Genomic DNA, 14043 nt, shown 5'->3' with positions numbered 1-14043 from the left:
AATATGTGTATGTGTATGTGTGTATGTATATGTGTATGCGAATGTGTATGTGTTTATGTATGTATATGTATGTGTGTGTTTATGTATGTGTGTTGTGTATGTATGTGAATGTGAATATGAATGTGAATGTGAATGTGTATGCATATATATAAATGTGTATGTGTGTTTATGTGATGTGTATGTGAATATATATATATATATATATATATATGTATGTGTATGTGTGTATGTGTGTATGTGAATATGTATGAATGTGTGTTTATGTGTGTTTATGTGTATGTGTATATATATGTATGTGTATGTAGATTTATATGTATATATATGTATGAATGTGTGTTTATGTATGTGTGTGTATATGTATATATGTGTGTATGTACATGTATATGTGTATGTATATATATGTATATAAATTTATGTGTATATGTATAATTATGGGTATATGTGTAATATATATGTATGTGAATATATGTATATGTGTGTATATGTATATTATATTATTTTTTTTAATTTAAAAAAATATTTGCGACGGATTTTGTCCGTCGCAAAACGTAGATTTTGTTATTTTTTTAAAAAAAAGTATTTGCGACGGATTTTTCTGTCGCAAATCCGTCGCAAACCGCAGATTTTGTCCGTCGCAAGTTTACAACGAATTAACAACCGAAAAATTTTTACGACAACGACCTACGAACGGAAATTATTCCGTCGCTTTCTGTCGCAAATTTGTAATTGCGACGGATTTTATTTATGTTTGCGACGGATTTTTCCGTCGTAAATTGGGATGTTTTTTGTAGTGATAGGTTAAAATGCAATTATGATTCCATAATTCATATCAAATAGCTAAAAGGTTTTATAAATTTTCCTTTGTGTATGACACCTAATATTTTATAGACATTTTTTTTTCACTTACCATGTTGTTCCACTTGGAGATAATTTCATTGAAATTCCACGGTAACACGCATCATTATCATTGACATTAAGCATAACCCAAGTAAAATTATTTTCATTCTTTTTACCAAAGAAAAAAATTATTTTCATTCTCCAATGTCTAAGTTTCTTTTATGATATGTTTATTTAAAATATTTTCATTTATATGTCTTTTTTTTCGTTTTGAATATATAAATATGCGTATATGAAATAGTAATTAAATTAGAAGAGAGAAAAGGTAAAAAATAATAAAAGTGCTCGATTTTACCTTTTCATAGAGTGAACTAAACAGCTGATTTTAGTATATAGTTCTCATAAAATCATGTTACGTACTTTGCTATTCACTCGAGCTTCACCCAAACACCGGAGCTAGGCACACCGGCGTGAACCACGAACATCATATAATAGCCAGGTGGTGCAATCTCAGCCGTCGATGGCCCGAACGCCGTGATCCAGTAGGGTCCGGACTCGTGATGAGCCACTTCATGTAATCTTAGAACCACCATCCTCTGGTTCATCGCGAACGAATGTGTCGTGAACGATGGCGAGATTATCCTCACAGATAGCCGATCGAGCGAAATGAACTCTTGTATAGAGAAACATAGGATGTTTAGCCTCTCGTAGTTTAGTATTTTGTCGTAGTTTAGTATCTTCGGTCTGAAGGGATCGTAGATCGAAGAAATGTACGGTGGAGAATACACTTCGAGGCTTAAGTCAGTGGGGTATTCGACGTTCGTGAAGTTGTAGTAAATGTGTGGATTGCTTCCTCCGACAAGGATACGGCCATCGGATAATAATATGGCCGAGGAATGGTACATCCTCGGACGTGCGGACGTGGACATCACCGAGAAACGATGATCGTACGGTCGATATATGATGGGTCGGGTTACCGGGTCATGCGCGTTTTCCCAGCCGGCCGTACCGGATGCCGCACCGTTGACGATGATGACGTCGCCTGTCGGTAAGAGCAGCATGTCAGACATGACACGTGGCAGAGGCATGGTCTCCATTTGCCAACTAGGGTTTTCATCGGTTAACCTCATCCTTCCGCACGTGGATACGGCACGTGCGAATGTTTGTTGTTTGTTTGCTTTTGTGAATGAGCCCTTGGGGGCTCCTCCACATACCATTACCTCGACTTCGATGCTCTTATTAGGGTTATATGTTTCTTGCAGTGGAAGTAATATCGACGATCCACTGCTCGGGTAATTCCTCGGATCACCACCGGGGATTTCCGGATACTCTTTCGTGATCTTGTTTCTTCTGTAGTCGAACAATATCGATCTTGTGTTAGCGAATACGAATAGGTTTCCATCTGGTAACAGATGTACAAAAGGGTACAAGTTGTTCTCATTGCTTCCATCCGAGGTTTCTCTCAGAAAATCGAATCTGAATCCTCGGATATTGGATTGAACTCGGGGAAAAAACTCGAAATTGAACTGCCTTCTCCCGCCAACAACTATTATTCGCCCGTCCGGAAGAATCTGGTTAGTGGCATACCATCTCCGATTAGCTAAATACCGAGGAAACTCAATCCAATCACAAGTTTCTCCGTACCCGCAAGGCGTGAACATGCGCATGACACGTTCACCGTCGTTGTATCCACCGGTTTGAACCAACGTTCCATTCGGTAGAACCGAACCAGACGAACACCAAGTGTCGGTTTGGACTTTCAAGGGCCGGTATGTGTTCGAGACGACATCGTAGATAACTGAGTGAGCCGTACAGTCAAACTTCACGGCCGTATCGTAGGGATCGTACCGACACAAACCGCCGGGTAAGGAGATGTTGGACGTACCGAAATCGGTACGGTCGAACATGATGACCATGTCGTTATGGAGAAGCTGCATGTGCATGGCAGATATACCTATGTTCGATTGAAGTAGCTGCCATCGATCGAGCTTTGTAGGATAAGGAATGGGTTGAGATTCGGACAAGAACATGAAAGAGATGCTGATGATGATGATGATGGTGATGATGAAGAAGAAGCTTTTGTTGGCGAAGATCATCGTGGTGGGTGTAATCTTGGTCGATGCTCTCTGGGAAGATTTGAGTGTAATTTTGAATTAAGTTTAAGTTTGTTGGTCGTTGTGAAGTGTTTGGTTAGAGGAAGATAGAGTTATATAAGCCTGTCTCCAAAAGATATATATATATATATACATATATATATATATATATATAAATTATTTGATAACTAAAGATTCGACTTTTAAAGAGTAATAAAAATATTTATGATATTTTTATTTTTATTTGGATATAGCGTTTTGGAATTTCATATTCATTTTTGCCATGAAGCCTTTTCTAAAGTTTGAGAATTCTACGATTTTGATATATTGGAACGAATAAGTTTCTTAATCGGTAATTTTATAATATGGTCAACTCAACTGTTTGTGTAAATCGTTTTAATAAATATTATATGTAGCGAAACTAATTTCATGTAAGATTATTTGTGATATTTAAAATAGAAATTGTGGTGATGGGAGTAAATTAGTCTTTGAAAGCACCGTCATATTTGGCTAATTATGAGGCTTCACTTCTTGCGTGTGGACAGAAATCCAAGAACTATGACGAGTGGTTCTTGATATCAGTTGAATCTCCGCGCGAGCTTCTCTCCCACTCGGTGGCTTACTAGGCATGTTTATGTTAGTTTGCAGCATTACAAAACAAGAATGAGAATTTAAAATGAAAGTGCTCGCAAGTGGTATAAAAGGGACATGACCCAAACAGTTTGAGAAAGAACATAATCTAGACGTCTAGACCTAGATTTGTAATAAATCAAAGGTTAAGTATAAACTCTAGCCACCTTAGAAACCCTAACACGTAAGAGAGAATGAGTTATCTGGTCCTAGTAGACCCGATCCAACAATTGGATTTCAGTCCACCGAGTGTATAACGGTAGTGATGTTGGCAACATTCAATTATGATGAGAACATCCTAAGGACACGTTTAGTGATGTCAAATTGGGTTGGGTTTAGTGGGTTAACCCAACCCAACCCAATTATAACCATATTTGGGTCTAACTATTTGGTCCTTTTTATATAATAGGTTTAGTGGGTTGTAACCCATTAAACCATGGATTTAATAAATAAGCCCAACTAGTCCAATTAGCTCATTTAGTCATTTTTAACCTAACCCAACCCAATTATAAATTTTTAGATTTATATTTAATTTAACCAAATTTGTGAAATAAAATAATATTCTTATGACTTTTTTATTTGCCCCATTATACTCTATATATGTATATTACTTTTTTTTACTCTTTATATAAAAAAAACTGAAAACTAAGATTATATAATATTGATTTAACAATCACATGAAATCAATCCACTTCTATTTTATCGCAATAATATTGATTTAACAACCTGTATAAAATCAATTCACTTCTAATTTATGTTTTTATATGAACAAAGAAAATATTCAGTCTCCAAATAATAAATAACAAAAAAACCTTATAGTACTGAGATTATTGAAAAATATTTATATTTGGAAAGATGAGTTATCGTAATATTTTTTTTTCTGAGAAAGTATCTTAATTTACTAACCAAACAAAGATAAATAAAATAAAATGAACAAATATACTTAGATATTAAGATAAATTATATAGTTGAATAAAGATTAACTATTTGGTGTTAAAAATATATTTTTTAAAAAGAAATCTATTTTTTTTAATAAAAACCAAAATCGAACCGTATCGAAAGCGAACCGAATTGAATAATATATGATGCTAATTTGATACAAATTTTAGAATATCGAACAAATCGTTCCCGCACTTAACCGTTAAAATTGCAAACTGAATTTCGAAACGTACATCCCTACATGAAATCTCTAAAATAGGCGGCAATCATCACTAAAACTAAATTACAACCAATTAGCCACTACGGAGTTCTTTGAAAGTATTAGTTTTTTTCATCTTAATTTTTTTTGTGTGTGAATTATAAATAGTATTAAAGAATATAAAGCCATTGCAACAGCAGCTGATAAGAGGATTCTTTGAGTAGCTTCATCTTCACATAACTTAGGATGAGATATTAAAAAGAACCAATCTTTTTTCGATTTGGTTATCTTTAAATTGTAGAAACAAATGAAAAATGAAAACAAAAGCCATTATAGGGACAACAAAATTTTAATTAGAAAATTTATAACTATTTATAATTTTCCGCTTGATTATATATATATAGCTAGAATGGGTTCAAAGTCTCTATTTTTTTACATGATAATTGATAACCATCATTTTAAACTGATTTCGGATATTTATGAATTTTCATTCTCATTATATCATACATTAAATCATTTGATACGGATTATAAAATTTTTTTATTTAAAAATATAAAAAGAGAAAAATGAATGAAAATTACTGAAAAGGAGAGTTTTTTGGATAGAAGGCCATTTATAACTCATTGTTTTGGTTTTACAGATGTTTATCCATTAGTTATAGTCTTGTCTATCCATTTTTGCTTTTATGTTTGAACAAAAAAAAAACGAAGTCTTCCACAATTTGATTTTTCAAATTACTTTTACACAAAAACTAAACTGAAAAAATGAAAATTATATTTGTACCACCAATATTTTCGAGGCGATAGACGTATGATGCTAGATGGGGATTGAAATTGTAGAGCTTGGTCTTTCGAGTGAGTTTGACATTCGTCAATGAAAATCAATTTTTTTCCTTCCTTACATATTTGATGCCATTCGCCATTGGGGTTTGATTAGGGTTTTGAGTTCACAAATGCCAAATACATATCACATGCCTTAACATGTATTTTGTTCGACATGTAAAACGAATTAGACATTAAATGAAAATTTTGTAATAATTTCATAAAAGTGACCATTCACAATACGCATAAGATTCTTTAAGACTTAGTTGAGGGGCACATATCGTGGAATTGGAAATAATGACTACGTTAAATCGATTGAATAAATAATAAATAAAATAAATGAATAAATAAAATTTAAAAATAAATAATAAAATTTATATGTGTATATATATATGGAATATCATTTATAATTTTATAGTTTTCTTAAGTTAAAAGACATTGATTTGTAGATTTAGTTGGTAGGTAGAACTCCACTTTTGAGATTTAACATGTAAATCATTATGTCGAAGATTGTAAAGACGGGTGTAAGGTTGAAGGAGAATTTTTGTAACTTAAAAGTCTACTATACAGATACATTATTTAAAAGAATATCATTTATAATTTACAAATATATTTATTGAATAAATACAACAAAATATAGAATATAAATGTGTAGAATTCTACGTAACTAAAGACATAAAGAAATAGATAAATATACAAGATAAAGGTGTACGCCAGATTTCTAATATGAACCTGAAGAGTATTAGAGGTATATCCCGTATGTGATAACCATCACAAATATCCTGCACACACAAATCTAAACACAATTAAATCCATCTCCAAAATTTGATACGACATTTATGAACTCAACGCTAACCAAACCCGAATGGTATCAAATGCGTAAGAAAAAAAGAATCTAATTTCCATTGATGAAGGTCAAATTTGCTGGGCAGACTAAGCTCTACAATACCGATCTCATCGTCTAGAATCATATGGCTATCACCTCGACCGTCCAGTGTGGAACGCGAACACGATGCGATTCATTCGTCGAAATAGTGATACAAAGCTTATATGGACGTCGAAAAGAGCATGAATTTAATTTTACAAAATAATCAGTGAAGATCATTGAACATGTTCATTAATGTCCATAATTCCCACTAATTGAAAAATGATTATTCATTTGACCTAATAGAAAATTGAATAATAATTTAATTTTACAAAATAATCAGTGTAGAGGATAAATTCGCTGATGAATTGTAAATGAAGGATTATGAATTCGCTGAGGTGAGTAGTCATTAAAATACACAATCAAAAAAATTCAGAGACACATGTCACTCCCTAGTTAACCCACTCTACTTTTATATACGATGATAGTCTTTGTAGCAAATAAGGTTAGTTTAGCTCTACTATCCGATTAAATTGGCAATTTTATCCATTATTTGTTTATTTATTGATTGGATTTACTCCATTCCCGCTCCTCGGTAAAAGTGAAGACCAGTTAAAAAGCGTCTTTCCTCTCAGTGCAGCTCGTTCGGAGCCAGACTTCTCCTGGCCGGAGATTCATATTTTACGGTGGATTCTTCACCGGAAACGGTACGGAATTTCTGCTTCGGGAGGGAAAAGTTAAAGGGGAGGCTCTTTTACTGGTTTCTTCGCTTTTTTTCCCGCAAGAGAAGTCGTACGCTGTCTCCGGTGAACAATCCGCCGGTAAACCAGAGAATTTCTGGAAACAAGGAAAAGTCCGAAGTGCGACAGTTGCAAAAGATGAAGTTGCTCCGTATACGACATACTTCTTCCTCCGACGCGGTGGCTGTGACGGTTGCTTCTTCGGAGGAAGCCGAAAGGGAAGAGGAGAATGCGAAGGGTTTGGGATCGAGCAAACGGGTCTTCGGCGAGGAAATCATCATCTTGAAGGTAGTGAGACACGAACCGAATTCTGATTCTGGTGCTTCATTAGAATTCTTTGAAACTGTAAGTCTCGAGGAGTCTCAAGCCGAGAGCGACACTGACTCTTCAGCGGGTGATTGATAATTAGGGTGCATGACTGTAGAGTTTTTGAATTGTCTGTAGAGGTTTGGGGCAAATCTCCACACGATAATGATGCATGGTTTAGCAGGGAAGAAGCGGAGCACCGTAAGAGCAACAGTGGGGAAATTGCTGTGCTCGATACAGTAGTTAAGGAACAATGCCGAGCCAGAATCCTGAAGAGCCTAAGAATGCATCCGAAGATTGTGGGAAACCCAGAACGAGGTGACTGCCATGAACCAAGAACATGAAGTGGCAAATCTTATAATCAGAATCCACTGTTTTGTTAATGAGTGCTCTTCTCTCGCTTCAGGAATTGAGCAACATTTATTACTTGTGTTCTTGAGAAACCCGTGTTTCTTTATTTTTTTTTTTTTTTTTTTTTTTTTTTTTTTGCAGAATCATGTCCTCAAAATTCGGCTCCTCACCCTTAAAGCCTGCATACCTCCAGGTACTCTATGAATTTCAACTCCAATATGTAATCTGATACAGCCTTTGATTCTCAGACATAGTTGGATATGCATATAACCTGCAAGTAGTTGGATCATTAAAATTGTTGGAATGATCATATGCTCCTTCAGAGTATGTCTATTGCATGCCTTCGGTTGTGTCTGATCACTTTTGCGCTCCTTTCCATCTCTTGAACAATTTCATATCCTTCATTTTATCAGAGGTTGTGATTTGGAAACCATAGATATGGACTGTGCGAATACCAGAGTCCAATTCCAAATTAGTTCTTGTGGTTGAAAACTCGAAAATCAGATGTGGAATACACCCTTCTGGAATATTATTTTTTCAAAAAAAATTTCACCGGGTGTTTTGACATAACCTCACTCATTTCGTCTGTTGTGGCAGCTATATTGGTACTTGAAAAGGCTTGAACCACACACACACACAGAGCAAAACTTGGAAACAAATGAAGGAAAGAATAGCAAAAAGGTAGGAGAGGGAGTCACGGGATAAAGCAAGCTCCCTCAGCTTTTTTTGCTTCCTTCACCAGTTTCCCTTTTTTTTCTTCTTTACATGACAAATAAACAAAGTTTGATCAACCATCTCTTGTGATGAAAATGCCAGCAACCCTCATGCAAATATATGTGTTTGTGGCTTAGTTGATTTCGGTTGTCATTTTCCTTACACCACCACCCCTCCAGAGAACACTTTCTCACTTATTTTCTGGGTGGTGTTCTCTATATAACTTCATGACCCCTTGTGGACATTCATCTGGAGAATCACTTTGAAAGATGAATCCTTCTGCAGATGAATCGTCCAGTCCCCCGAACCTCCCTTTACTTCTCCAGCCTTCTTATGCTAGATCAAAATCAATGCTTTTCGATGATCTACGCAACTTTCGTGTAAGCCTCAAGTGGTGTGCCCTTGATCACTCTTCCCCCTGGGGGAAAATCTTATCCTATTTTACCTTCGTGGTCTTTACTATACTTGTTCCCCTCGTAAGCTGTTTGTCCATAGAAACTCCTAACTCATTATCTTCCCCGGTTGAGGACCCCATCTCCTTTAACGCACTTGTCCAATTCCCCGAGTCTGGACTGGCCACCGTCGGGTTTTTCACTCTAATCTGTTTCTTTAGGAAATATGGTCTCAGACAGCTACTGTTTCTTGACGGATTAGGCGATGATTCTGTCTTTGTGAGGCGTGGATACTCCCGTGAGCTTGACAAGGCCTTCCGTTATGTGGCTGCCATACTTTTACCATCTTTCTTTGTGGAACTCGTGCACAAGAGCATATTTTTCTCCTCAACAAAAGTATCATTTCCTTTCATGAAGTCGTCTTGTCTTCCATTGAACTCCGTTATGTTCTTCCTTGTCTTAGTTTCATGGGTTTACCGAACAGGAGTCTTCTTGCTTGTATGTATTCTGTTCCGGTTGACTTGTGAGCTTCAGATACTGAGGTTTGTAGGGCTGCACAAGATGTTTGATGGATGCGGTTCGGACACGATAGAAGATATATATAAGGAACATACCCGGATTAAGAAGCAGTTGTCGGCTACAAGTCACAGGTACAGGTTTTTCATCATCGCTTCCTCTGTCGTGATCAGTGCCAGCCAATTTGTGGCCTTATTGTTGGTTCTAGCCTCGAAATCAGAGAAGAGCTTCCTCAATTCCGGAGATCTAGTGGTAATTCTCCGTTCCACACACTCTTACGCTGCTTTCAACTGGGTTACCGGACTGAATTTGCTGCACATACGTGTTGATGTAGGTATGCTCGGCAGTTCAGCTGAGCGGATTCTTCTTGTGCTTATTGGGGGCTGTGAGAATCACACACCGAGCTCAAGGAGTTGTAAGCATCGCAACGAGGTGGCACATGACTCTCACGTTGGCTTCTTCGGCTTCTTTGGACTCAGATGGGCGTAAAATCCAGGACGGTATGCCCGAGTCTCAAGCCGAGAGCGACACTGACTCTTCAGACAACATATGCATCACAGTTTCATCGTCTCTGGATCCGACTTCCTTCTTCCAAGCTCGACAAGCTCTAGGTAAGTACCCGTTTGATTCGGTTCATGTTGATCTCCATTCTTTAGAAAAAGGAACATCCGAAGTTATGGAGACTTGAAAATGAATGCAGTGGAATACCTTCGACACAACAACAAGGGGATTACGCTCTACGGTTACACACTTGATCGAGGATTGCTTCACACGCTTTTCGCGTTCGAGTTCTCGTTGGTGATGTGGATTCTTAGCAAGGTTGTCGTCCTGTCTTAGCAGAGACATTTATGATCAAGAACTGAAAGATGTAAGAGGCTCTTCACCTTGTAGGACAGACGTTTGCATCAAAGGCTTTGATACGTTTAGCTTATGATGGTAGAGCATAAACACACTGTTAAACTCCCGGTATATGAACGGTGAAAATGCCAATAAATTCAGTTGTAAGTTGTTAATTTTCTTGACATTTGAATAAAATACCAACTATAATATAAGCTCCACGACCACTATGAGAAAGGGTAGAGGCTTGGTGTTTCCAAATACAGACATTAGTTGTCACATCAAGTGAAGTTATCGTGCTCTATGAAATGAGTGGTGAATGTGTATGAGATCATTGATTCAACACATTTACAAGACTAGTGAATTAGCCATCGACGAGGCTCCAATAATATTATTTTAAGATAATATTGTATGCGTTTTACAAACTAAAGACGAATACATTAAAATTAAAAATGACGAGACAAAATGTATTCATCTGAAATTTTTCGCATACACCTAAGAATTTGAAAGTAATAAAGATATTGAAATCGGATATGTACAATTATATGGCAATGTAACAAACCTACTTACAAAGGTTCTACCGACAATAATATTCAAAAAATATGTACACAACATTGAGATGCATTGTCTATGAGACCTTTGATATCTTGTATAAGGGTAGCGTGAAACTGTATTTTTTTTTTTTTAGGTTTTACTGATAAGGTTTTTTACGAGATAATAGCAAAACATGCGATTATATTTTTTTTTTCTACAAATTTTCTAGACGGGTGGTTCCAAATCAGAGATAAATCATGTATAGTCTATCGTTACTGTGCAAAATTTTAATTTCATATGGTGAAACTAATTTACTGTGCATTGCATAACAAATGTATAATAACTTCAGTTTCTCTATAAAATAGAACATTCGCTATTGTAGATTTTACAACCAAAAACGGAAGAAAGAAATCAACAAAAGAATTTTTTGTTTTCAATACTTCTCTATTCTCAACAAAAATCAGTATTTATTATAAAAATTTTGATAATGTTGGGTATTTTTTTAAAATTCTCCTTAAAGATACTAACCAAACCAAATAAAAATGTGAATACAAAAAAATAAGCCACCAATTTAGAAACAAACAAAAAAGAATTGCCTGGGAAAAAAAATAGGTATATTTCATCTTTGAATTTTTTGTTTTATAATATTTAGACTCCAATTTCTTTCTACAAATATATATATATATATATATATATTTTGTTATTTACTAGTTGCATATGTTTCTTTTCAAATTGTGATTTTCGTACTAATATGTTGGATTCAACAACTCTTTTCATACTGCCCATTAACAAGGTTGGCAATGAACCAAAAAAAACGGGAACGCAAAATTTTCATTTAAAAAAATCAGTTGATATTACATTATATTTCCAATAGGCACATTTTGTCAAACTACTATACTTTAATTAGTATATATATACGTATGTATGTATGTCGCACTGAAATAATTTTGTACATCCACACAATATTATATTTATAGATAATTGCGTTATATATATATTAAAATGTTGCTTATCAGTAGAGTTAAAAAAAACCTCTGTTAGGTCGTACCTTCCGTTCTTAGAGAGGAAATATAAAAACAAGTTTATTCTCCAAGTTGTCAAACTACGAATACACAAAGGTAGATAGATTACAGAACTCCATCTAGCGGTAAGGGTAGGAAGAGGAGTACCGAGACGATGGGACGGAGGAAGGTGGAAGCGGAGGATCAGGGGCTGCGTACCTCCGGGTTCGGTAGTACTCGGCCAATGAATCCGCCGTTACATATCGAAGATAAAGTGCGTCGTCTCTTCCCGGAGGAGGATATGCCCGGGATGGTCTTTCCGCCACAGGAGAACGGTATTCGTAACCGTGGTATGGGTCTCGGGATGAGTAGGAGTCCGGAGCCGGAGCGACTGTATTGGTCGGGTTCTGCGGAGGTGGAACAAGGAGTTCACGTCGGGTGAGGTAGTCTCGTTCGGGTAAATACAGAGGAGGGTCGGGGTAATGAGCTTCTCTATGACGATGCATTTCAAAGTCGGGATGCCTTGAGAGACGGTCACGCTCCAAGTCGGGATGGTAAGAACCTGCAGGGGGAGGGATCGGGTAATGTTGCTGCTGCTGGCTAGTCTGTTCTCTTCTCAACCCATATGCTCGGTACTCTCTCTCAGTGAGATATAAGTCACGTCGTGGTTCTTCTCGGCGTGGAGGTGAAGCACGAATCCCTTCATGTCTGCGGGTTGAGCGACTTCTGCTGCTGCTAGAAGCATAGCGTTCTATATTTTCAGATCGTTTTCCGTCAGTATCAAGGTGCCGAGTGTGGGGAAGTTGTATGGTTGAAGGGACCGGAGCTGGGCGGAAAAGCTTCCTGAGATTGAATACCTGTTCAAAACAACGGAGATTAGACGCAATTGTTAAATACAGATCTGAGAAGAATGAAAAGGCATTAGGGGTTTACCTGCTTAGGAGTCAACTCTGTTTTGAACTTGTTGTTGTTGTTGTAATTCTCCTTTATGGCTTTCCGGAATACACTTTCGGGTAATGGTTCGCAATCTTTTAAAACCTTAAACCGCACCTGCAATGGCAGAGAAGATCAAGAAAAAAACCAGAGGAAGGAATAAAAGAGGGATCATATATCATATAATAGTGCAAATTGTTAGGTCAGGAAATGGATTTGGAAGATCAAACATCGTTGAAATCCAAGTAACCTGGGCAGGAAAGGATCCACCAAAGGCTTTACGCTCAAGTTTCAGTCCACCCACTGAGGAAGCTTGGAAAATTCCATAAAGAAGCTTAAGACCATAATCATAGAGAAAAAGCTTCAGCCCAGGTTTGATACCCATGACAATATCCTTCTTTTGTTCCGATACACCCATCACAGAGAAGCGAAAACAATCGGGTTTGGTTTTTGCATTGCACATGAAGATCAACCCACCGAGCTTTGCTTTCTTGCTCCCACTTGTTTCTTTCTTCTCGGAGACATCCGGTTTTTCTTTACCTTCCTCTGTTCCTTGCTTTACCGCATCAGTAGAAGCAAGTTCATTCTTACTTTTCTTGTTTGCACGTCCTCCCCGTTTTACTCGTTTCCGCTTTTTTTGTTTGTCAGCCTCAGTCAAATCAGTTTTGTCCAGAGCTGACTTGTCCTGCTTATTCTTTTCAACGACACTCTCCTTCTGGCCTCCTTCACCGGTTGGAGAATTCAATTTCTCAACACTACTACCTTGTCCGCTTCCATTTAACGAATTGTTCTTTTTTCCTTGATCATTCTCCAGAAAGCGAGGACTGTCATTACCAATTTTGGGTTTAACAGTCTGCATTGCTGCTTTCGCCTTGGGCCCTTTTAAGGGTTTCTTCTCTGCTGACTTCGTACCTTCAGGGGCTTCGACAGAGCCTTCTATAACCTTCTCAACTGCCTTCTCATCTCCTCTAGGCGAAGCTTCTGCATCTTTCTTTTCCTTATTGGTATCTGTCGTTACCATATCCAGATTCATGTCTTCCTTAGTTACATGTAACAGAGTCTCACCCTCCTTGTGCCCTCCTTGAGAAGGTGAAGTGCCTTTAATGTTTTTTCCCTTTCGTAACCTCTTTAGACGAGGCTGCACGGGTTTAGTCACTTTCTTTAACCCCTTTGGGGTTTTCCTTTCAGAATATTTTGCTTCTGCAACTTTTTCATCTTCTGCAGAAGGTTGAGGGGCTTCAGCAGCATTCTCTAAAACCTTCACATTTCCCCAAAGTGAAGGTTCTGCATCTTTTCCGTCTTCTGCACAATGCTGAGAATCTTCTGCTGAACCCT

At 37.0% G+C, this 14043-nt stretch overlaps 3 protein-coding genes across 6 annotated transcripts in view; 1 reads left to right on the top strand and 2 right to left on the bottom strand.

Moving 5' to 3' along the window:
• Positions 1-1170: 1170 nt before the first annotated feature.
• Positions 1171-3040, bottom strand: LOC104808242 (aldehyde oxidase GLOX). Its single transcript, XM_010533888.2, has one exon. It carries the CDS (start codon positions 2931-2933, stop codon positions 1266-1268), a length of 1668 nt encoding a protein of 555 aa, XP_010532190.1. The 5' UTR covers positions 2934-3040; the 3' UTR covers positions 1171-1265.
• Positions 3041-6987: 3947 nt separating this feature from the next.
• LOC104808241 lies at positions 6988-10455 on the top strand. 4 transcript variants are annotated; one of them, XM_019201930.1, is made up of 7 exons: positions 6988-7412; positions 7615-7748; positions 7923-7974; positions 8379-8462; positions 9422-9655; positions 9738-10014; positions 10104-10455. In XM_019201930.1, the coding sequence occupies exons 2-7, from the start codon at positions 7684-7686 to the stop codon at positions 10238-10240; spliced, it is 849 nt and encodes a 282-aa protein (XP_019057475.1). In that variant the 5' UTR covers positions 6988-7412; positions 7615-7683; the 3' UTR covers positions 10241-10455. The 4 variants fall into 4 exon arrangements, with proteins under 4 accessions (XP_019057475.1, XP_019057476.1, XP_019057477.1 ...); XM_019201931.1 differs by having other exon boundaries at positions 7612-7748; XM_019201932.1 differs by lacking the exon at positions 8379-8462 and having other exon boundaries at positions 6989-7412.
• A 1314-nt stretch (positions 10456-11769) lies between these two features.
• LOC104808240 (C-type lectin domain-containing protein 180-like) overlaps positions 11770-14043 on the bottom strand; it is a 4981-nt gene continuing 2707 nt past the window's right edge. The window contains exons 3-5 of the mRNA XM_010533882.1: positions 12959-14040; positions 12709-12825; positions 11770-12632 (exon numbers count right to left, since the gene is read on the bottom strand). Of these exons, the coding sequence (XP_010532184.1) occupies positions 11916-12632; positions 12709-12825; positions 12959-14040 (1916 nt within the window). The 3' untranslated portion in view covers positions 11770-11915. The remainder of the gene's footprint in view (positions 12633-12708; positions 12826-12958; positions 14041-14043) is intronic.

Source organism: Tarenaya hassleriana, unplaced genomic scaffold (genome assembly GCF_000463585.1).
Source record: "Tarenaya hassleriana unplaced genomic scaffold, ASM46358v1 Cleome14, whole genome shotgun sequence".
In the NCBI taxonomy this organism is placed as follows: domain Eukaryota; kingdom Viridiplantae; phylum Streptophyta; class Magnoliopsida; order Brassicales; family Cleomaceae; genus Tarenaya; species Tarenaya hassleriana.
This window is presented reverse-complemented; position numbering and strand designations above follow the sequence as displayed.

What these genes read in the sequence shown, in the direction of transcription:
- LOC104808242 (XM_010533888.2), bottom strand. Translation starts at nt 2,933, where the DNA reads ATGATCTTCGCCAACAAAAGCTTCTTCTTCATCATCACCATCATCATC.
- LOC104808241 (XM_019201929.1), top strand. Translation starts at nt 8,765, where the DNA reads ATGAATCCTTCTGCAGATGAATCGTCCAGTCCCCCGAACCTCCCTTTA. An exon ending in TCAATTCCGGAGATCTAGTG is followed by an intron (nt 9,656 to 9,737) that starts GTAATTCTCCGT and finishes GTGTTGATGTAG; the next exon opens with GTATGCTCGGCAGTTCAGCT. An exon ending in CCAAGCTCGACAAGCTCTAG is followed by an intron (nt 10,015 to 10,103) that starts GTAAGTACCCGT and finishes AAATGAATGCAG; the next exon opens with TGGAATACCTTCGACACAAC.